Genomic DNA, 24,575 nt, shown 5'->3' on the forward strand with positions numbered 1-24,575 from the left:
ATCATGATCTGGGGCTTCTGGTCTCAGGATGCTAAGATCTTGGTCTCCCTCACACTGTAGCAGTAAAGTCTGAGAAAGAAGAATCGGAATTCTAGAACAACTGGGTCACAAACACCAGACACAGAGAATCAAGAAATCCTGAGACATGGAGACTTTTAACTATAGTCGCTGAACCTTAAAAGTCGGGGGACTGATTACTAAAGCGTAGGATTCTGAATATTAGAACCAGATTCTTGGAATTTACAGAACTCAATACTAACATTTTGAAATTAAGGAGGACAAGAGTTGCTGATTTATTGAACCCGAAATTTCCAATCAGGCATTCCTAAACAGAAATTCAAATTAAATAATTTATATCTTAGAGCTGCAAAAAGACATCTAAAAACTAGGAAGCAGAAGCTTCCTGTAGCAGGCGTCAGATTTTCAGGCACAAAATCTTAGTCCGAGCATCTTAAAATATGACGACCAGGCTTTTATTCTTTGACCACCAGAAGCATAAAGTCACAGAAATATAATCAAAATCGAAGCATTTAGACTCCTGGTCATGGAATCTTAGAATTATAGAATCACATCCTTAAGATGTATGAAACGGCGATGTTAGGACAACGGTTTCAGAATTTAAAACGTGGAAATCCAAATCTCAGAATCTTGGAAATACAGTCAAAGAACCACAGAAGCCCGGCTTTTTTTTTTTTTTTTTTTTTTTATTAGATAAGCCCGTTAAAATAGAAACCTCTCTCTTTTTCCCCACTTTAGAAAAAACGAAATAGAAGGACACCTCGATTTTCACATCTTCGTTACTTTCGAAAAGGGAAGATGAGACTTTGTTGAGCGAGTGAAAAGCTCTCCCCCTCCGTTTGCTGGAGCACCCCTTGGCTGCAGGAGGCTACCAAGAAAACGGCGCGACTGATTCCACACACAGGTAGGCGGAGCGCGGATCTCGGCTCTTTGCCCGGTTCCCCCGAAATCAGCTGCCCAGCGTTTGGCCGGACTGAGCCTGCCCCGGCTCAGCGCCACGAAGAACACGATGAAAACCCGCGAAAGCCATGCCGTCTTGCTTCTGGCCAGAGCCCTCTGCTTGGGATCGCCAGCGCTCCTACAGCTCTGCCTCCCGGGAAAACTGCGTCCTAGCTGGGGCCAAGGGAGCCCTAGTTGCGCAGTGGTTCAAGTGCTCAGCTACCAACCGAAAGGTCGGCTGTTGAAGCCAAGAGCCGCTTGTCAGAGGAAAATGTGGCAGTCCGCTTCCAGAAAGATTTACAGCCTTGGAAACTCTATGGGGCAACTCTACTGTGTCCTGCGGGGTCGCTATGAGTCGGAATCCACTCAATGGTCTGTGTTTGGTTTGGTTTTGATTTTTAACTGGGGCCTCGGGAGCCGGCACCAAGGCCAGGAATCTGAGGATACAGGGGCCTCGGAGATCCGCATATGCCCTCCTGCCCCCAACTCACAAAGGAGAAAACTTGTGAGGCCGCAGAGAGGACTCTGGCCAGTGGGACTATGGCCATGGGGAGTCTTTCAGAGCCCAGAGGGAAAGGACTCAAAAACCTGAAAACCACGAAGCAAAAATGCCGATTGGGCTAGCCCCCTTCTCTTCGGAGATGCATCCACCCGACGCAGCCCCTTCCCCCCACGCCCACCTGGTGAGAGCCGCGGGGGGGGGGGGTAGGGGGGTCTTCGGAGCCACCAGAAGCTCTCTTGGACTGGGCGAGTTGGAGAAGGGGGTTACCAAGAAAGGGCAAGAGCTTTCCCATCTTCCCCTGTAAGCCGTGTGCCACTCTCCATTATAGAGAGGGGTCTGGAGTTGCCCAAAGACGGATAATTACAGGAGGAAGATTTCCCCTAAATATCGACAGTGGGAGGATTCTTACGATCCAAACCCTTCGAATACTCGAGGTACCTGTGGCTCAGGGAGGGAAAGTGTCTGCCTCGGGCACACCGCGGGGAAGCGCATCCCTACTGAAGAAGCAGATTCGAGGCTCTGCTAAGCGGCCAAGTCGCGGTGAGACCATGGCATGTCGCTTACCCTCTCTGGACCTAGGATTCCTCCTCCGGAAAATGAGGGGACTGGAGAATGGAGTGTGCGCAAGCAGTCTTGACTAGGGTCGAAAATCCTGCTGAAAAGACCTTGGGAGGCAGTTAAAAAAAAAAAAAAAAAAAACAAGGAGCAAATGACTTCTCCTTCCCCGTCCCCATTCCACAAGCACCAAGCACTCCCTCGGCGCAAAACAGCCCTTTTCCAACTGGTCCAATTCTCACCCTCTCAGGACAGAAAAGCGAGGCAAGTCCTTCCTTTCACCTGCGGATCTCAGCCCTCTGCAGAAGCCGGAGAAGGCCTGAAGCTCTGCGTTCAGCCGCTGAGGTCTCCGGAGCCAGTCCCTGGCCTCTCCCGGCCTCAGTCCCCCAGTTGGCGGCAGAAAAGCCTGCCCGAGGGATCTCCTAGTACCCTCCCTGCCTGTCGCTGAGAGGCTCCTGCTGCGCCGCCACCTGCGGAGGTGCGCCCGGGATTGGGGGGAGGGAGTGGGTAGTCGGGGGGCGGGCAGGAGCGGGCGCCGCCCCAAATTTCTCCGCGCCTTTAAGGAGAAGCCGGTGGAGGGAGGAGCCGGCCGGTGTGCGCCCCGCGGCTTTTAGCAAGTGGTCCCGGAGCTAACAGCACAGCGCGGCGGTTAGAGTCCCAAGGCGCGGAAGGACGCATCAGCGGCCGCCCTCCTGGGCCCGCCACCCGACCTCGCCGCTGGGTCTCGCCTCCCTGCCCGCGGCGCAGCCCGCAGCCTCCGCCACCGGGGGCGCAGCATGGGCGGCCCTCTCCCGAACACGCCGCGCCTGGCTTAACTGCTCTCGCTTCGAACTCGCAGCCTCCTCCGCGCGCACGACCTCGCCGGGCAACGTGGGACCAGCGGGGACCCCAAACCAGCTGCAGCTGCCCCAGGCCGGGAAACTATCTCCTGGCGCGCCCGGGCCCGTGACCTCCTGGCACCAGCGCGCGAAGGACCTCTTAGCCGGCGCTGGGGGCTAATCCCGGTTCCTGAGCCGCCACCTGGTCTCGAGCACCGGAACACGAGCAAAGCCTCGACGAGGGATACATTCCTGAGCCTGAGCCGCGCCGGTCGGGAGACAGCGGGGGCCGAGTCCCCAGCGTATCTGCCGAGGAAGCTGTAGTCTCCCGGTGCCGGCCCGCTGGGACCCAAGAGCTCTCTGCAGAAGGGCCCTGCACCCCCGTCGTGGTCCCCCGCACCTCGGATCCGCGTCTCCCAGGCGCGCCATCCCTCTGACCCTAGACAGCGGCCAGCGGCGCGGACATCTCGGGGGCGCCGGCAGAGCACGCCATGACCGCCGAGAGTGGGCCGCCCCCGCCGCCGCCGCCACCGCCCCCGCCGCCGCAGCCCGAGGCGCTGGCGGTTGTGAAGGAGGAGCGCAGCGAGGCGGTGGTGGGGGCCGGGGTCCTGGCGGACGGCACGGGCCGGGGCGCAGGCGGGCGGCGGCGCAAGCGCCCCCTGCAGCGCGGGAAGCCGCCCTACAGCTACATCGCGCTCATCGCCATGGCCATAGCGCACGCGCCCGAGCGCCGCCTGACGCTGGGCGGCATCTACAAGTTCATCACTGAGCGCTTCCCCTTCTACCGCGACAACCCCAAGAAGTGGCAGAACAGCATCCGCCACAACCTCACGCTCAACGACTGCTTCCTCAAGATCCCGCGCGAGGCCGGCCGCCCGGGCAAGGGCAACTACTGGGCGCTCGACCCTAACGCCGAGGACATGTTCGAGAGCGGCAGCTTCCTGCGCCGCCGCAAGCGCTTCAAGCGCTCGGACCTCTCCACCTACCCGGCCTACATGCACGACGCGGCCGCCGCAGCCGCCGCCGCCGCCGCCGCTGCCGCCATCTTCCCGGGCGCTGTGCCCGCCGCGCGCCCGCCCTACCCGGGCGCCGTCTACGCGGGGTACGCGCCGCCGCCGCTCGCCGCGCCGCCCCCGGTCTACTACCCCGCGGCGTCTCCAGGCCCGTGCCGCGTCTTCGGCCTGATGCCCGAGCGGCCGCTCAGCCCCGAACTGGGCCCCGCGCCGTCGGGGTCCGCCGGGTCCTGCGCCTTTGCCTCGGCCGGCGCTCCCGCCACGACCATCGGCTACCAGCCCGCCGGCTGCGCGGGGACTCGGCCGGCCAACCCCGCGGCCTACGCAGCCGCCTATGCGGGCCCCGACGGCGCGTACCCGCAGGGCGCGGGCGGAGCGCTCTTCGCCGCCGCTAGCCGCCTGGCGGGGCCCGGCTCGCCCCCAGCAGGTGGAGGCGGGGGCGGTGTCGAGGGCACAGTGGATTTCTACGGGCGCACATCGCCCGCCCAGTTCGGAGCCCTGGGGCCCTGCTACAATCCTGGCGGGCAGTTGGGGGCGGGCAGTGGAGGCTCCTACCACGCTCGGCATGCGGCCGCCTATCCTGGCGGGGTGGATCGGTTCGTGTCCGCCATGTGAGCCGAGAGTTAGGGACGAAAACTCTTAGACATCTCGGCAGTCCACACGAACTAAGTTTCCACGCGGCCTGAGGACACGGCTGCATAAAGGACCAAACTGGGAGCTCTGTTTTACTTTTTGCGGAAGGGGCTGAACGGGCAGGAGAGGCGCATGCCCCTGGCGCAGCGATTACACACCGAGTTCGCTTTGTAAACGGGAGGAGGTGGGGAGAGGCAGCCGCGACCCGACGGACTGGGACAAGGGACAGTCGGTAGGGCAAACTCCCAAAGGACATACCTTTCTCACCGCCTACCGAGTAGGGTTCTTGGCGATAAAGCGAAGTCTCGTACTGCCTACACCAGAGCCCAGGATCCGAATTCTGGGAAATCATACAGTTTCACCCTTCCCGGTGCTGCGCGGAACTCAGGCCTCTTGTGCCTTTGACTATGTTACTACAGTAAAAGGCAGCCTTCCTTCCCCTTAAAGTGAGGCCAGGTTTGCAGGAGCCTTTCATATATATATATATATAATCCACTCTGCATGATCGTGGGCTGGTTTTCCTTGCCGCTGATAGCCGCAGACCTAGCTTCAGTGTGCCTTCGCTCCGGTGTGATGTTGGCCCAGTCCCGTAACCCGTCCCAGTCTCCCCTTTTGTTACACAAGAGGGCTGCACAGTTGTATTCCCCCACTATTTGATGTTAAGGGCCCCATCATCGCGGGTGCCACCCTGGATATTTGGCGGTGTCCAAGCGGTACCCAGAGCCTACCTCCTACTCCGAGGACGCTAAACAGAGCGCATGGCAAGCGTCTAACCTAAAGTCCCAAGATTCCCTTTGGGCAGCGATTGTATTGTAGTTACTTGAATCTTTCCAGCAGAATGTGCTGGCCACTCCACAGCGATTACGGCCAGGACGTAACTCTGGTTTGCCAGTGAGGCAGGCTTAAAATACATCTGACCACTGTCCACTCTTCATCAAGCAGCTCTGCATCCAATAGGCTAATTAAAATCTAAAGATGAGAAGACTCAGGAAAAAGGAGCCCCATAGTGACAGCTTTCAGTGGAACGGTTTGGCTCTTTGAACCCTGGCACCTTCTGCTGCACCTTAGCTGTTGTCGGATGCAGAAAGGAAAGAAAAATTAATTGAGATGATCAGTGAAGTAAGCTTTAGAAAGAAACTCGATTTTCTAACTTTGTTTTGTTTGTTTGCTTGTTTGATTTTCTTCAAACAGCAGACTGACCAAAATCAGAAAATCCAACCGTTTTCCCACCTTTCTCTTGGGAAATTGTGTAAGTTTCCATTAGGGAGCAAAAAAATGCCAGCGTTAAATATTTCAGAGGCTCAGCAGGCTGCTGTCAGGTAAAACTGAGTGTTTAGATGAACTGTTTTAATAAAAGCCTTTGAGTGTGTGAGTTCTGGCAAGTGAAACACAGCCTCGTTTTTGACTGGTTGACTTGGTAGGGAAGGATGAAAAAGACTGTATGAAAGCTATTGGTGGTTTTTAATTTTGGCCACTGCACTGTCCTGTTTACAAAGACATGTGAACATGGTTCAGTCCACACGGGGATTTGTCTAAATCGCTACTGTCGGATAGACATGTAATGTAAACCACATAGGTAGTTTTAAAATTTCTAGTAGCCACGTTAATAAAATAAGAAACATGAGAATAATTTTTAAAATGTATTTAGCCCCATATCCAAAGTATTATTTTGATATATAATCCATGTAAAATCATTGCGCTCCTTTACTGTTTTAATACCAGTGATTCCACATCTGGTGTGTGTTTTGCACTTAACAGCTCATCTAAATTTGGCCGAGCCACATTCCCAGTACTTGATAACCATGTGTGGCTAATGGCTACGGTATTGGACAGTGCAGCGACAGGTGGTGGTTCTCCGTGGCTTTGGTGGCAGTAAATAACCTGAAGGCAGGAGGCAGTTGGAGCACTGACCCTGGCCCTAGGGGGTTCAGATTCCAGACCCAGCCCTGTGACTCTGGACTTGTCAGAGGATTTAGGCCTCCCTCATCCTTGCAGGTCTGCAATTCAAGGTTCTCGATGTGCAGTTAGGAAGGCTGCCTCTCCCAGGCACAGAGATCAGAATGCCTCGCCTAGTTAGCAGGAGCCTGGAGTTGAGAGCCTTCCATCCGGGGAGTTCGTCTGTGACTGCTAGAACCCAGCTGCAGAATTTTGGCGGGAGAAGCGAGGTCTCTACAGCCAGCTAGCGCAGGAGTTGAGCCTTTCTGTTTTCCTGATTCCTAAGAAGTCAAGCGCTTTGGCAGCGCCATTAACAAGCTGTGACCTTAAACTTGCTAAGTTCGGTTCATCTTCTGTCCTTATTTGTAAAAATAGGAATTCTTGACCCCGAACTCACAGGATCCTCCTAAGGTTAAATGAGACAGGGAAGGGGAAAACCTTTGTAAAATGTAAAGTTTAGGGCATAGGAGCGAGGAACGACTTTAAAATTTTAAAAAGCGCTGCCTTGACACGAAGCCTCCTGGAGCGTCGCGGTAAAAAGCCCAGGGAAGGGAAAAGATGGAGGGGGAAAGCGCGGGCGTCTTTGCCCCCCACACTCCTTGTTAGCTTGGGCGACAGACTAGGCTGGGCGAGGGAGGCTTTGTGGCGAAGAGGTGAGATTATGCCAAAAACGAGAGGCGCTCCGGGAGCGCTAGGCAGCTGCGGGGCGAAAACCTTGCGCACAGCGGGAGGGGCAGACACCCGCGAGGATCGAGGCGTTGAAGGCAGAGACAACCTTTCTCCGCTTCCCTTCCGGCTGACGACACCCAGAGCTGGCGCGCCACCGGGCCGGGCAGAGGGAGCTCCTCCAAGACGGTGCGCGCCACCCGGGCTGAGCCACAGCGGGCCACGGGCAGACCCTCCAGAACACGCGGCCTCTCAGATCCTGAAAACCTTCCACTGCCGCGTCCGGGAGCGTTCCAACTCAGGCGACCCCAAATCGCGGAACAGGACCTCCCAGTTCCCAATCTGAGGACTTAGAGATGGAAGGTGCGTGTCTTTTTCATTCTTTTTCTCCGTCTTTTTCTTTCTATTATGAAAACAAAAATCTTTTGCCGCTCTCTGGGCCCTGCACTCCCAGCGTCGTGTGCAGGCGCCCCGGGCTGGGCGCAATTAGCTAGGTTCTTACCTAATTGCCCAAGGCTCGTTAGCATTCGTCCCAGAGCTGTAACATTTATTTTCTCTCAAATTAACTTTGCTTGCAATTAAAGTTAGGAAACCAGCAACAAAAGCCGACTTGGCCCGAGGTCTTTTACTACAAAAATAGAGGTGGGAACCTTCTTCCCGGACTTGTTCCGGGAAAGATTCCCGCGGGCAGCGCTCGGGGCAAGCGGCTCAACCACCGAGGCCAAGCTGGAGCAGGAAGCCGCTCGCCGTGGTTGGCCTTGGCAGCGGCGCTGGCCCTCCGCCTCGTCTCGGTGACTCGTGTACTGAGAAGAGTGAGGAGAACCTTATTGAAATGACTTCTGGGCGATTTGAAGTCAACTAGATACCGGTGACACGAAGCTGCTCTGTGTACCTTACCCTTTACCGAGCACATTCATAAACATAATTTCATTTACTACAAACTTTGTGAAAATTTTATTAAAATTTTTTTTCTTTTTACAAAGTTGGTACATGGTCATTGTGAAAAAATACAGGTAGGCAAACAAAAAATTTAAAGGAACCCATAGTTGACCCAGAGAAAACAAGATTAACACCTCAGAGAGTATCTTTTCTAGCCCTTTCTCCTTGCCCATCCCCTCACTGCATACAGGAGACCTGAGTCTTTGCTTTGTCACCAAATTGCTGTGAGATATTGAACAAGTTCTTGCCTGCATTGGGTGGGACTCAGTTTCACCATCTGTAAAACTAGGACCAGGCCCCTTTCAGCCTTACATTTTTTAACCCCTCTGTTTTGATGGAAACCCTGGTGGAGTAATGGTTAAGAGCTATGGCTGCTAACCAAAAGGTTGGCAGTTCAAGTCCACCAGGCACTCCTTGGAAACCATATGCTCTGTCCTATAGGGTCACTATGAGTCGGAATCGATTCGATGGCAATGGGCTTGGTTTTTTGGTTTTCTCTTTTGATGGTTTGAATCTGGGGCGCACTTCTGTACGGGCTAGAAGAGGGGCTGCAGAAAGGCTTGGAGCAGGAGGCATGCCCTCTGTGCCATTTTACACAAAAGGCTGAGGCCCTGAGGCCTCGGTGTCAGGCCATGGACTGACTAACAGGCATTTCCTGGCATTTTATTAGAAATGCAGAATCTCAGGCCCCACCACAGACCTACTGGACCAGAATCTGCATTTCAGCAAATTCCTCAGGTGACTCCTATGCCTGGGCAAAGAGGCAGAACTTTGGAGAAATGAAAAATGTTTCATGTTGTTGAGATCCGAGACCCCAGAATAATTTCTTGTTTCTGGCCAAGAATCCCAGCACTGCAGCCTGCCTTGTGGCTCTGGCTGCAGAGAGGCAAGAGGGCCGAGGTGGAGCACTGTGCCTCCTCCTTTGGGTGACTTTCTTTCTAGGTCCTGAAACTTAGGCTGAGCAGGCTTTCGAGTGCCTCTCACCTCTTCGCCTCATCTTTCCAGCCTTACGGGTGACTGCGACAATAACATTCAACTGGAATGTACCTGAAAGCATCTCGAAAGCTGGGCTCCAATTAGAGCCAGTGTAGGAAATTTTTTAGGAACCCAGGCTTCTGACTCCCAGCTGAGGCACTTTTGGGAACTTGTGCTCTGATATCTGTGCTCTCCACCCTCAAGCGTATGTCATTTCCCATGTGGGGAATAAACTTGGCCTCTGATACCTCAGCTCTGTCCCTGAGTCTGGGATAGTTGGCTGTTTAGGAGAAAAAGAAGGCTTTCTTCCCAGGATGTAGTTACCAGCAGGAAGGGGTCCCTATGTCTGAGTCAGTTTGGGCTGAGGGATTCTCTGTTCGAGCATGTTAAGTGCCCCCTTCGACTGGCTAAGACCCTCGGAGTCCTAATGACTCCTCCCCCACCCCAAACACACACACCTTTCCGAGAACTTGGGTCTGTGCTCATCCTGTTCTGAGAAACGCTGACCAGTGGGTGGGAGCTGGCTCACATCTATTCTCAATAATAGCAATAGATAGGAATACCCAGAGTGTGTGCACAGCTTCTCTACAGGGCCAAAGAAGGGCCACAAGACTTGCCCAAGATCTTACCGCTGTAAATGTCCAAGCCTGGATCAGAATCTATGCCTCCCAGAGGGGAGACTGCATTTAGTTATCATCTTAATAAAAGCAATGTAGAAGATGAAGTAATCAGGCAGAGGTGGGGTGCAGCTTGGGGGACTGCCCTGTTAGAGCTTCCATTGTATGAATGGGCAAACTGAGCCTTGACTGGGTAAATAAATAGCTTAGAACCACCTACAAGAAAAGCCATCGGGTCAGTGCTTCTCAGTCAAAACTGAGTAGTAAACAAAAGAAAAGAATGGGGCAGGAGGAGGGAGGGTCCAGTGAGCTTGGTGCCTGGTCCCTCCTTGTCCTCTCTCCTGCATCTCCTCTCCCAGGCCTTTGCAGAGCTCCCAGAGTGGTCTTTGCTGTTTGGCCTCAGGAGAGGTGGATAATCTGCTCTCTTTGGAGTTCCCTGTCCCCTCATCAGCCCCGGACCTCCTCTCCGGAGAACCCCAACTCAGATTTCCAGCTCAGGCTAGAAGAGTTAGGCGGGCAGGAGCATTGTCGTCAGGGAGGCTGGGGTTCAGCAGCCAGCCCCTCCCAGGGTGAGGACAGGATTGGGAAGGCAGAATGGGGTGGATCTCAGCCCTGCCTGTCTCACTGAGAACCTGGAGTTGCTTCTCCCAGGTGTGGGCAGAGCAGAGCCCCAGCCATGGTTTTCTGGTGTGGAGGCTTTCAGCAACCCAGAGGTAAAATGTGAGAACCACAGCCTAGGAAAGCTTACCCCCTACCTCGCTCTCACCACTGTTAGCCAGAGCCGCCCCATGGGTGTCCCTGTCTCCTCCCTCCATTCTGCCCCCACTGCCAGCCTCACCTTTCTGAGGCTGAGCTCCAGTCCCATGGGAGCAGACTTCTTGCCGTCTGCAGGAAAAGGCTCTTCACCTGATCCTCAGAACCCTCGTGACCCTGATGCCAACCTCTTCCCAGCCTCAGCTCCCATAGCTGCCCTTCCTGCACCCCTAGGCTCCAGCCAAACACACCACTTGCTGCTCCCCAGACACCCCCACACATTCCTATCACCATGCATTTGCTCTAATCATTCCCTCTCCAGGAACCACTCAACCCCATTTCATCCCTCTAAGGCCACTAGCTTTGTAGGAGCCCCATCATCTCTCTACTGGATCACAGCCCCAACCTCTTAAGAGGTCTCCATGTTTCCCTTAGTGCTCCCCTCCACAACAGTGTGACTCATCCAAGCATCAGTCAGAGAGGTCCAGACCTCAGGACCAGAGACTGCTCATTCCTAAGCAGTCCTTTCAAGGGTCTCTTAAGTATATCTGTACAATGTTTTCAAAAGTTCCCCTCCAAATGGTTGAATTGGTGTATGTTTTGTTATATATATTCCCAAAAAGAAAAAAAAAAATTCCCCTCCCATGTAACACTGCAACTTTTCAGCAAAGCTTCATACAGTTGTCCAACCTTGTGTAAAGTGGAGCCTGCCCACACTTTCTCTGCCCTGTGCTCATAAAGAAAGAATGGTGCCCCACCATGGGACCACGTGCAGGAGTTATGGTGGTAGAGCTGAGAGCCACCGGAAGGACCATGTTGAGGACAACTCTACGGTGAGCAACTGTGGACAAAAACCACACAATCTACTCCTTTTCTGGCATATTCAAGAAGGTTGTGACACTACAGTTGTCTACTCAGCCATCTTCCCCCTTCTTTGCTCATCAAAACAAAAATAAAAACCTATTGCTGTCCAGTTGATTCCGACTCTTTGCTCACAGCACCCTGACTTTGTCCAGCTTTCAGCTGGTCAAGTGCTTTAGAAGAAGTTTTGCCTCTTGTCTATCCCAAAGGGTTAGTCTTGACTTGTCTAAGGTAAACATCACTCTTGCCAGTGATTGATTTAGAAACAGGCACAAAATCCATTCCTGGCCAATGAGACATCCAAGAAAGTCTCCTGGGGGCTTCTGAAGGGAAACATTGCTCTTAAAAAGAGGAAAAAAACAAACAAAAACATTGCCATTGAGTTGAAGTAGAATTGCCCCATGGAGTTTCCAAGGCTATAACCTTTACGGAAGCAGACTGCCACATCTTTCTCCTGCAGATCCACTGGGTGGGTTCGAACTGCCAACCTTTCAGTTAGCAGCTGAGCACTTAACCACTGTGCCACCAGGGCTCCTATGGGGCAGTTCTATTCTGTCCTACTCTGTTCTGCTTTGTTGTTATGAGCTGAAATCAACTTGACAGCAATGGGTTTGGTTTTTAAAAAGAGACAGGGGAAGAGAAAAAGCCTTTTCATTTCCTACTTCTGGATGTTGTTTTTACATGACACCTGGAAGTATAGCAGCTGTGTTGGACCTGGAAGGGACCATCCTAAGAGAGCAAGCCAAGCTGCTGAGGACGGTAGAGCAGAAAGGTGGGGAGAACCTGGGTGTCTGATGACATCTCTGAGCCACTGACAGAGCCAACCCTGGAACCATTATACTTGTGGGCTCCTATCATTAGCGATAATAAATGTCCCTCAAGTTTAAGCCTCCTTTGGTTGGGCTTTCTGTTTCTTACAGCCAAATGCATCCTAACTGATAGAGAAGGTGATAAGAGAAAACTGATTCTTGGTTTGTTCCCTTTGAGACTGCCCTTGCCATTCTTATAAATAAATGTGGAGCTTAGAAGTTATATAGTTGTACCTCTTGCTTTACAGAAGATAGAAACCAAAGACCAGAAGGGACTTGCCATGGTTGCACATTGAGTTAACATCTTATACCCCAGCCCAGGGCTCCTCACCACACCATTGCTCTTTCCCACCTTCAAGTGCCTTAGCAGTAGCGCAGCTGACTGATTACAATCCCGATAAGCTCAAAGAACCAGTGGTGAGGGTGTACTAAGCACATTCACAAACATTAACTCTTTGGATCCTCACAACTGCTCTGGAGGCAGCAGGTTTCAGCTGCATTTTTCAGATGAGGAAACTGAGGTCTGAGAAGAGGAGATAGCTGGCTCAAGGTCACATGACCTTTGCATGGGGGGCACTGGCCTTCAAGGAAGGTCTAACCAAGTCCGCAACAGAAGGAATCCAAGTCTGAGGATTTGCTCTCCCTGGATATGGGAACCAGGAGACTTGTGTGTTACTTTTGACTGGAGCTCCCAGGGAGTCGACTCTCTTTGGGACTCTGAGCAGGGAGCATCTTCCAGATCATGCAAGGCTTCAAGATAATGTCTGTGAAGTGTGTAGATCTGGTTGCTTCAGCCCCTACAAAGTGGGGGGGGGGAGGTTAATATCAAAGCTGAGGGGGACTAGCTGTGGCTCAAAACAAGCCCTACCATCATGGGGCCATGCCTTCTGTCACCCCACCCTGGCCCTCTCTGCTTCAGCCAGCATTGGTCCCACAGAGGCAAAGCTGCAGCGGCAGGCCCATAGTTTACAGAACACCTGGGAGAGGCTGCAGGTAGCTGGGTAATTTCCAAATTAATTGTCGGAGAAACCTAACAAAACAATCTACAGGCTAAGCGTCCTGGGCGCTCGGCAGTGAGACTGACAGCCTGGAATTCAGAGAGCACAATGCCGCAGAGACCACAGATGGGGGAGCCCTTCCTCCTTGAGGGGAGGAGGTTGACTTCCTTCCAACAGGGACCTGCCCAGGCCTGTAGCTAGCTGATAGAGAGAAAAACTCCAGGACTGAAGTTGCTTTCCACCCAAATCCCCAAACTAAGATTCATAATTCCTGAAACACTACTGAGTGGTTGGCTGGCCCAGTGTCCTCACAGATACCTCGTTTCTCAGCAAGAGGCTTTCCATCCTCATTTTGAAGAGTTCCTCCTGAATCCTCCTCAGGAAACCTGGCTGTCCCTGCTGCCCTCTGCAGACTATAAATGCATGAGCCTGGTGTCGGTGATGATACTATGAATTAGTCGCATTTCACCTTTGTTTGGTACTTTGCAGTTTTCAGAGAGGCTGCCTGCATTCTTGACAAGAGTGCTGGCTCAGGTCCTGGCTCTGATACTCAGAGAAGCCTCTGCCTCAGCTTCCCCAGCTATCGACTGGTCACAACACTACCTTCCCTCTCTAATACCAATCATAATAGCTGACATTCAGTGAGCTATGTAGCAGGCACTGTGCTAGTGCTTGTCATGGATTATCATACTCAGTTCCCACATATTCACCTAGAAGGTAGTTACTGTGAATTAAGAAATGGTGGAGCAGCATTTCAATCCAGGCAGTCTGGGTTCAGAACTTCCCAGTAGCAGTAGTTTGCATTATGGAGGGCCTTCTGGTTCTCAGAGAGGCACTGGCTACAAGTTGGAAGACCTAGGATCTTGTCCCAGTGTAGCCACCGACTCTGTGTGTGACTTTGGGTGAGTCCTTTCCCTTCAGCAGTCTCATCTGTTCAATGCATGGGTGTGTGCGGCTGGGGCGGCGGGGGACAGATGGTCCCTAATGCCTCTTTACAAGTCTAGTCTCCTTCCCCTGAATATCATGAGGATTCAATGGCATAATGGATGTGAAGGTTTTCATGAACTATAGCTTATCATTTTCAAGGCCCTTCCGTTTTATTATCTCATGAAATCCTCACAACCACCCCAAAGCGAGTGAGATGGGGAGGTTTTACTATAGTCATTGTTATACCTGGGGAACTGAAGCCCCAAAATGAGTCACTCAGAAAGTAGAGTTGAGCCCAGACTGGACCTGGGCTCTGAGGCTCTGACCAGTGCTCTTGCTGTTACACCGTATAAATGTTTGTAAATGAATGAAAGCCCACAGTGCCCACCCGCTGCTGTGCCAGGCATAGTGACTTGCCTGCAGTGGATGCCCAGAGTACTGCAGACCTAGGAAAATGGTTTGGTAGGAAAAAGCTTGAGCATCATCAGCCCCACCTTGGATCCTCAGCCCGGGGTTCAGGGGGCCTTAGGACTGCCACCCACCCAGATCTGGCCTCTATCTTCTAGGCTGTTCAGATCTAGGGTGCCCAGGGATAACCTGGTTCTGTAGGTTGCCCCCAGGCCCCAGTCCTCTGTCCACCACCTATTGTGTATAACTTTTAGGCAGAGCACTGATGGTTGTCTTGTGTCTGATGTGCCCTGGGGCCCCAGACCTCATACCCCGTCTCACCCACCCTGCCTGTTCCACATAATCTAGGGGTGTGGTAGGCAGCTTCTCACATGGCTCCCAGTGGGCCCTGCCTCCTGGTATTCATACCCTGTGTGATCCCCTCACTTTGAGTATAGGCTGGATCTAGTGGCTTGCTTCTAGGAATAGGATATGGCAAAAGTGATAGGATGTCCCTTCCGTGATTAAGTTATAAAGACTGTGACTTCCGTCTTGCTAGCACTCTCTTTTTTGCCCTCTCACTTGCTTGCTGTAATGAAGCTAGCTGCCATATCGTGAGCTGCTCTGGGGAGAAGCCCATATGATAAGGAACTGAGGCTGTACTTGTCCAACAGCCTGCAAAGAACTGAATCCTGCCAACCACCACGTGAGCGAGCTAGGAAGCAGATCCTTCCTATTTGCATCTTGAAATGACTGAAGCTTCTAGGAAACCCTGAAGCAGAGGACCCAGCTAAGCCATGCCCAGGTTCCTGACCTTATTCCTGAGATAATCAGTGTTGTTGTTTTAAACCACTAAGCTTTAGGGTAGTTTGTTATACAGCAATAGATAACTTATACACAGGGGACACTCTCACTTACACCATAATCTTATGCCAGGCTACCCCAGCTCAGCCAGAAGGGGTGGTCTGGGTTCTTCTGCCAGGTCAGCAAAGACTAGAAAAAGGGACCCTGAAGCTGGAGGATCCCCCCAGGCTTGTGCACAGCTGATACTTAGGGGGGCGAGAAGTCTAAGGAGTCCTCCTGAGGTGACAGAGGAAGGAGGATGGGGAAGCTGACCCCCAAGGGGCCTGGATCTGTACACAGGCCACTGGTTACCCTGCCAGGTGACACTGAGTATTTCACTACATCCATGAAGGGGATCCAAGTTTCAAATATCCAAATCCATCTTGCAGCCTTTTTTAAAAATAACTATTAAGTACAGCATTTATAAATGCAGATTCAACCCACTTTTCTTTTGGTCTTTAAGCCCAACATTAAGGTTAGAGTTAACTGCACCCAAAGGGAAGTATTATCTATTACAACCTGAAGCGAGAGGCTTACCTGTGGAGAGAGCATCCAGCCCCAATCTGGGCTGAAGTTTTCTTGCAATTATGTAAGTGACTTCTGCCCCAAACTGTTGGGACACTGCTTCTGAGAGAGGTAGTATTTCCTAGCATTCTCTTCTTCTGCATATTCAGAGCAAATGAGTATGCTCTAAGGGAGATACAGACACTCCCTGACCCCGTGACAGGATTTTTCTGACTGTGCCATGGAAAAAGTAGGCAAGGTCTGCCATATTTTTAAGGACAGCTGTGAGTTCAAAAAGAAGATAGAACAGGGATAGGCTGAGGGAGCCAGGATGCATAGCAGCCTGCATGAAAAAGGCTTAGCTGAATCTTAACTCTCTATGAGTCAGAAGCGTCACGAGGCTGCCATAATAATGAATTTTATTTGAGGCTGCATTAAAAGAAGTAGAGTGCCCAGAGTAAGGAGGCGATGATCCTGCCTGATTTTGCTCTGTTCAGAGTGCCTGGATTGCACCTGAGCTTTACACTTATTTTTTTTTTTTTTTTGAGGTAAATATATAGATAAGAAAATATTTGCCATTTCTACGATCTTCGCATGTACAGTTCAGTGACATTAATTATGTTCTCATGTTGTTCAACCATCACCATTAACTATTCCCGATTTTTTCCATCACCCTTAACAGAACGATCTGCACACTTTTGGAGGGATATTGATTAACTGGAATGTACCAAGAGAAGGCAGTCAGGCTGGGGAAGGAGCTGCAGCCTACGTCCTAAGGGGCAGTTAGAAGACTTAGGCTTGTGTAGCCTGAAGAAAGTCAGAAGGGGAACATTTCCCTTCCTTCAAGTCTCTGAGGAGCTGTCAGGACGAAGGGAGAAGAAGGGGGCAGAAATAGGACCAATGCTATGGTGCATTAGATTTCACTCAATTAAAGGAAGAAGTTTCAAATAGTCGGGGCATCCAATGGGGGAACTGGCTACCTCAGGCAGTAGTAAGTTCCCCATTTTGGAGAAGTATCCAAACAGAGTTGAAAAAGCAGTCAGTGTGGAGATGTTGTAAGGAAATCCACTCACTGGGTGGGGGTTGGGTCCAAATGACTATTGAAGACTCTCCCAGTCCTAAGTCTCTGGGATACCAGGTACCCACAGAAGACTAATCCACATCCACATCCACATTTCTTGGTTCCAAACAATAAAATATGACCCTGAATAATTAAGCAGTAGCAGGAATGTATTTGAAGGCTATGGGGTAGCTCAAAGAACTGGAGGGAAAGCTGAGGATTCAGGTCTTGGGAAGGACAGGATTCAAGAAGTAGCTAAGACCCAGGTCCCAAGAGCTAGTGCCTGAGCTCTTCTGGGTGCCAGTCACAGAGTTGCTCAGCTCACAGTTCAAATTCCAGGAGGCCTGTCTGACTGATCTCACCAGTGTCACCTACCCCCTTAACTGGTAGGGGGCAGGGCACTTTGACAAACAGAGTTCCATCATGACCACACCCAATGAAGGAGGGGTGACTTCCCCAAAGCAAACTCATGAAGATGCTATCAGAAGAAAGGGCTGCTGTGCTGGTGTAATAAGGGGATCTGAGTCTTGCTTTTGCCAGCTTAAGTCAGCAGAAAGTTGTCAATATGAATCTAAAGGCTGTTTCTCCAGTCTTTTCCATTGCAGTGAGAGCCATGATTTCCTTGATCCTATAAAAGGCACACAAACTGTATCAAGGTCAAGGCCCTGGGTTACATTGACACTTTGAGATATAGGTACAGATAACTCTGTGAAAGGGCACTGGGACTTCTGTTCCCACCAGCTGAAAAGATCCAAATGCCATTAAAGAAATTTCCAATAGAAATAGCTAAAATAGCTAGATAAAACATCTTTTAGAATGCATTGCTGAGTGAGCAAAAAAGTTTTTTAAAAAATCCGTAGAGGCCTAAAATGAAATAAAAGCAGGAATTCAGGGAGATGAGAAAACCCTAATGGTAGATCATTCCTGGAAGATAGCTGCCAAATCCAAGTGGACTAGAGCTGTTTTGTAGCATCTGGAGGCACTGGAGGCAAGGAATAGAAATCTAGAGCCTACCCAAGATGGAGAATCTAAGAGAAAAGTATTGGAATTCCTAGAAGGATAAAAAAAAAAAAAAAAAAAAGATATACACTCAAGATAATGGTGAATGAAAATAAACCCATTGCACAGAAGGAGGCATTAAGGAAATTTGCCTTTTTCAACATTGGCACTGGGTAGAGGAGGGAAAAGGCATCCCAAAGATCCTCAACATAAGCCATCCTCACACCTGTTTTTGGCCTAAATTAATCTACCTTTGCAGCCCAAACCAACCAAACAAACCCACTACTTTTGAGTCAATTCCGACTCATAGCAACCTTATAAGACAGAGTAGAACTGCCTCATAGGGTTTCCAAGACTCTAAATCTTTGAGGAAGCAGATTGCCACATCATTCTCTTGTAGAGAAGCTGGTGGGTTCGAATCGCCGACCCTTCAGTTAGCAGCCAAGCACTTAACCCCTGTGCCACCAGGGCACCTTCATCGAAGCCCAAACCATCTCAATTAGAGAAATTAAAGTGGTTTCAGGTTAGTAATACCTCCAAGCCAGCACTTCCCAGTATTTTTTTTTTTTTTTACATTATGACACACATAGGAAATAATATTTATACAGAACAATGGTTAAGTAGACAAATTTGCTTGGGGCCAGAGATAACTCATACAAGACCTCTGGCCACCCTAGGCTACACCTAGCCATCCCGAGAAACCGAGCAGGTTAATATCTCAGCATACTTGTGATTCATTCACAGCGATCCAGAGTGCCACAGGCTGCAAAGATCTGTTTCTCCCTGGAAAAAAGCAATTTAAAGACAAAACTTAATATTATTAAGATGTCAGTACTACCCAAAGTGATCTATAGATTCAATGCAATCCCAATCAAAATCCCAACAGCCTTCTTTACAGAAAAAGAAAAACATCCTCAACTTTATGTGGAATAGCAAGAAGCCCTGAATAACTAAAACAATGTTGAAAGAGAAGAACAAAGTAGGAAGGCTCACACCTTCTGATTTTAAAACATACTACAACAAAAACAAAAAAAACCTAAACTTGTTGCTGTCAGGTCAATTCTGACTCATAGCAGCCCTATACACAGAGTAGAACTGCCCATAAGGTTTCCAAGGCGCAGCTGGTGGATTCAAACTACTGACCTTTTAGTTAGCAGCTGAGCTCTTAACCACTGTGCCACCAAGGCTCCAAAACATACTATACAGCTACAGTAATCAAAAGAGCCTAGTGCTGGTACAACAGTAGACACATAGACCAATGGAATAGAATTGGAATAAGCCCACATATCTATGGTCAACTGATTTTTGTTAAGGGTGCTAAGTCCATTCAATGGGGAAAGAAGAGTCTCTTTGATAAATGGTGCCGTGAAAATTGGATTTCCACATGGAGAAAAATGAAACAGGATCCATGCCTCACACCACACACAAAAACAAATTCAAAATGGATTAAGGACCTAAATGTGCAAACTAAAACCATAAAATTCTTAGAACAAGCAGGAACTACACAGTCAGGCCTAGCTTTCAACAATGGATTATCTATTATAATAACAAAAGCACAAACGGCAAAAGACAAATAAATGGAACCTCATAAAAATTAAAAACTTTTGTTCATCCAAAGGCTTACCAAAAAAGTGAAAAGACAAGCTACCAGCTGGGAGACTATCTTCAGAAACCATGTATCTGACAGGAATCTAATAACCAAAAAATATATAAAACTGTGACAACAACAAAAAGACAACTCAATCATAAAATGGGCAAAGGACTTAATAGACATTTCACCAAAGAGGACATTCAAATGGCCACCAAATATATGAAAAGATGCTCAGCATCACTAGCCATCAGAGAGATGCAAATCAAAACCACAATGAGGTATTATTTCACTCCCACTAGGATGGCTAAGATTTAAAAAAAAGAAAGAAAGAAAATAACAAATGTTGGCAAGAATGTGGGGAAATTGGAACCCTTTACCCATGGCTGGTGGGAATGCAAAATGTACAGCTATTGTGGAGAACAGTGTGGCAGTTCCTCAAAAAAACTGAAAATAGAACTACCATAAACCAAAAAGAAATCTAAACCCATTGCTGTGGAGTCAATTCCAACTTATAGCAACCCTACAGGACAGAGTAGAACTGACCCATGCAGTTTCCAAGGAGCAGCTGGTGGATTCAAACTGCCAACCTTTCAACTAGCAGCCGTAAGGTTAAACACTCAGCCACCAGAACTACCATATAATTCAGGAATTCTACTCCTAGATATATACCCAAAAGACTTGAAACCGGAGACGCAAAAAGAGACTTGTACACCAGTGTTCATTGCAGCGCTATTCATAATAGCCAAGAGGTATAGACAATCTAAGATGCCCATCAACAGACGAATGGATAAACAAAGTGTTGTACCTACATACAATGGAATACCACTCAACCAGTAAAAGAAATGAAGTCTTGATACATGCCACAGTATGGATGGAACTTGAAGACATTATGCTAAGTGAAATAAGCCAGTCACAAAAGAATAAATATTATATGACCTCTCTTATATAAAAAGACAAGAAAGGCAAATGTATAGAAATCAAAGTTTATTAGGATTTACCAGGTGTGGGAGGAGTGGGGAAAGGAGGTTAACAGTGATGGAAAAATCACATTGATTAAGGGTAGGGTTCCATAGCTGATTAATGTAATTTTTGTCAATAAGTTGTACACTTGTAAAAAGTTGAACCGGCAAAAGTTGTGTGATAAGATATATTTACAGCAACAACAAAAAAGAAACAATAGCTGCTGAGGCAGATTATGTACAACCAAAAACCTCATGGGATTTGGTTGCTTGGTTTGGAGGTTTAGGGTCACGGTTTCACGGGGAATTCCAGTTAATTGGCCTAATAACATGTTTAGCGCTGCCTGTTCTACCTTAGTTTGTGTAGTGCCTAAGGTCTCAAAAGCTAGCAAGTGGCCATTCGAGAAATGATTGGTCTGTATTCACCTGAGGAAGAACGAGAATCAAGAAAAGGAGGAGGATATGGGATATGTGGCTAATTGCCTCCATGAACAACTGCCACCTTTGCCATGAGACGAGAAAAACTGGATGGTGCTCAGCTTTCATATTGAACATTTTGATCAAAGATTCCACAAAAAAATTCTCATCAAAAGAGGAAAAATGCAAGAACAGAATTTTAAATTCCCAAGGACTCCAGACTTCCTGAAGCCATGGAGGGTGGATGAACCCCTGAAACTATTGTCCTGAGATCATCTTTATTAAACTTTGAACCAAAAATATCCCCTCAAGTCTTCTTAAAACCAAACAATAGTTTAGCTTAACTAGTAAAAAAATGTCTGCCATGAGCATTATGCTCTTTTAAGAACTATCTAAAAACCCAGTGCCGTTGAGTCGATTCTGATTCATATCGACCCTAGAGGACAGAGTGGAACTGCCCCGTAGAGTTTCCAAGGAGCGCCTGGCAGATTCGAACTGCCGACCCTTTGGTTAGTAGCCGTAGCACTTAACCACTACACTACCAGGGTTTATCTATACAGGATCAAACTGACAACAGCAACTCGAAAGATTAGACAGGAACCTTAGAGGGCAGTGATTTTTTTTTTTTTTTATAATAACTTTTATTAAGCTTCAAGTGAACGTTTACAAATCCAATCAGTCTGTCACATATAAGTTTACATACATCTCACTCCCTACTCCCACTTACTCTCCCCGTCTTGAGTCAGCCCTTTCAGTCTCTCCTTTCTTGACAATTTTGCCGGCTTCCCTCTCTCTCTATCCTCCCATCCCCCCTCCAGACAAGAGTTGCCAACACAATCTCAAGTGTACACCTGATATAATTAGCTCACTCTTCATCAGCGTCTCTCTCCCACCCGCTGACCAGTCCCTTTCATGTCTGATGAGTTGTCTTCAGGGATGGTTCCTGTCCTGTGTCAACAGAAGGTCTGGAGAGCATGACCGCCGGGATTCCTCCAGTCTCAGTCAGACCATTAAGTTTGGTCTTCTTATGAGAATTTGGGGTCTGCATCCCACTGCTCTCCTGCTCCCTCAGGGGTCCTCTGCTGAGCTCCCTGTCAGGGCAGTCATCGATTGTGGCCGGGCACCAACTAGTTCTTCTGGTCTCAGGATGATGTAGGTCTCTGGTTCATGTGGCCCTTTCTGTCTCTTGGGCTCTTAGTTGTCATGTGGGCTTGGTGTTCTTCATTTTCCTTTGCTCCAGGTGGGTTGAGACCAATTGCTGCATCTTAGATGGCTGCTTGTTAGCATTTAAGACCCCAGACGCCACATTTCAAAGTGGGATGCAGAATGATTTCATAATAGAATTATTTTGCCAATTGACTTAGAAGTCCCCGCAAACCATGTTCCCCAGACCCCCGCGCTTGCTCCGCTGAGCTTTGAAGCATTCATTTTATCCCGGAAACTTCTTTGCTTTTGGTCCAGTCCAATTGAGCTGACCTTCCATGTATTGAGTGTTGTCTTTCCCTTCACCTAAAGCAGTTCTTATCTACTGATTAATCAATAAAAAAACCCTCTCCCACCCTCCCTCCCTCCCCCCCTCGTAATCACAAAAGTATGTGTTCTTCTCAGGTTTACTATTTCTCAAGATCTTATAATAGTGGTCTTATACAATATTTGTCCTTTTGCCTCTGACTCATTTCGCTCAGCATAATGCCTTCCAGGTTCCTCCATGTTATGAAATGTTTCAGAGATTCGTCACTGTTCTTTATCGATGCGTAGTATTCCATTGTGTGAATATACCACAATTTATTTACCCATTCATCCGTTGATGGACACCTTGGTTGCTTCCAACTTTTTGCTATTGTAAACAGAGCTGCAATAAACATGGGTGTGCATATATCTGTTTGTATGAAGGCTCTTGTATCTCTAGGGTATATTCCCAGGAGTGGGATTTCTGGGTTGTATGGTAGTTCTATTTCTAACTGTTTAAGATAACGCCAGATAGATTTCCAAAGTGGTTGTACCATTTTACATTCCCACCAGCAGTGTATGAGAGTTCCAATCTCTCCGCAGCCTCTCCAACATTTATTATTTTGTGTTTTTTGCATTAATGCCAGCCTTGCTGGTGTGAGATGGAATCTCATCGTAGTTTTAATTTGCATTTCTCTAATGGCTAATGATCGAGAGCATTTTCTCATGTATCTGTTGGCTGCCTGAATATCTTCTTTAGAGAAATGTGTGTTCATATCCTTTGCCCACTTCTTGATTGGGTTGTTTGTCTTTTTGTGGTTGAGTTTTGACAGAATCATGTAGATTTTAGAGATCAGGCGCTGGTCGGAGATGTCATAGCTGAAAATTCTTTCCCAATCTGTAGGTGGTCTTTTTACTCTTTTGGTGAAGTCTTTAGATGAGCATAGGTGTTTGATTTTTAGGAGCTCCCAGTTATCGGGTTTCTCTTCATCATTTTTGGTAATGTTTTGTATTCTGTTTATACCTTGTATTAGGGCTCCTAGGGTTGTCCCAATTTTTTCTTCCATGATCTTTATCGTTTTAGTCTTTATGTTTAGGTCTTTGATCCACTTGGAGTTAGTTTTTGTGCATGGTGTGAGGAATGGGTCCTGTTTCATTTTTTTGCAAATGGATATCCAGTTATGCCAGCACCATTTGTTAAAAAGGCTGTCTTTTCCCCAGTTAATTGACACTGGTCCTTTGTCAAATATCAGCTGCTCATACGTGGATGGATCTATGTCTGGGTTCTCAATTCTGTTCCATTGGTCTATGTGTCTGTTGTTGTACCAATACCAGGCTGTTTTGACTACTGTGGCTGTATAATAGGTTCTGAAGTCAGGTAAGGTGAGGCCTCCCACTTTCTTCTTCTTTTTCATTAGTGCTTTGCTTATCCGGGGCTTCTTTCCCTTCCATATGAAATTGGTGATTTGTTTCTCTATCCCCTTAAAATATGACATTGGAATTTGGATCGGAAGTGCGTTAAATGTATAGATGGCTTTTGGTAGAATAGACATTTTTACTATGTTAAGTCTTCCTATCCATGAGCAAGGTATGTTTTTCCACTTAAGTATGTCCTTTTGAATTTCTTGTAGTAGAGCTTTGTAGTTTTCTTTGTATAGGTCTTTTACATCCTTGGTAAGATTTATTCCTAAGTATCTTATCTTCTTGGGGGCTACTGTGAGGGCAGTGATTTTAATGAGGGAGGAACAATTCAGAAAAAGGGGGTGAGAATGTTTGCACAACTCTAAGAATATAATCAACGTCACTAAATCGCACGTGTAGAAACTGCTGAATTCATGTGTGTTTTGCTGTGTATATTCTCAACAAAAAAGAAAAAACAAAAAAAAGACATATGAGGCATATTTATATTTGAATTATCAAACAAGGATTTAAAATATGTTTAAAATGTTTTAAGAGATAAAGCAGAAGTGTGAAAATATGATCCAAGATCAAGACACCATAAAAAAAGACCAAGCATATTTGAAAAACAACCAAGTAAGACTTCTGATGATTAAACTAAAAAACTGATTGGATGGATTTAAGAGTATATTAGATACAGCTGATTAAATATTTACTTACCCAGAAGATAGTCCAGAGAGTCAAAGAGATAGAAACTACGAAAAAGAGTTAAGAGGCATGAAAACTGTGGAAACGCTAATATGCCTAATCAGAATTCCAGAAGGAGATAGAGAGCCATAGGAACTAATACAGCTGTCTACAAGAAACTCACTTCAAATATAACAATATAGGCAGGTTGAATGTAAAAGGACCAAAAAAAATGTTTTACCAGAGACAGATAGAAACATTATATAAAGATAAAAGGGTAAATCTACCAAGAAGGCATCGCAGTCCTAAATGTGTATGAACCA

At 48.2% G+C, this 24,575-nt stretch overlaps 1 protein-coding gene across 1 annotated transcript; it reads left to right on the forward strand.

Moving 5' to 3' along the window:
• The first annotated feature begins 2,545 nt into the window (after positions 1–2,545).
• FOXE1 (forkhead box E1) lies at positions 2,546–21,108 on the forward strand. Its single transcript, XM_049896961.1, has one exon. The coding sequence runs from the start codon at positions 3,324–3,326 to the stop codon at positions 4,458–4,460; it is 1,137 nt and encodes a 378-aa protein (XP_049752918.1). The 5' UTR covers positions 2,546–3,323; the 3' UTR covers positions 4,461–21,108.
• Positions 21,109–24,575: the final 3,467 nt, after the last annotated feature.

The sequence above is a fragment of the Elephas maximus genome, chromosome 9, assembly GCF_024166365.1.
Source record: "Elephas maximus indicus isolate mEleMax1 chromosome 9, mEleMax1 primary haplotype, whole genome shotgun sequence".
In the NCBI taxonomy this organism is placed as follows: Eukaryota; Metazoa; Chordata; class Mammalia; order Proboscidea; family Elephantidae; genus Elephas; species Elephas maximus.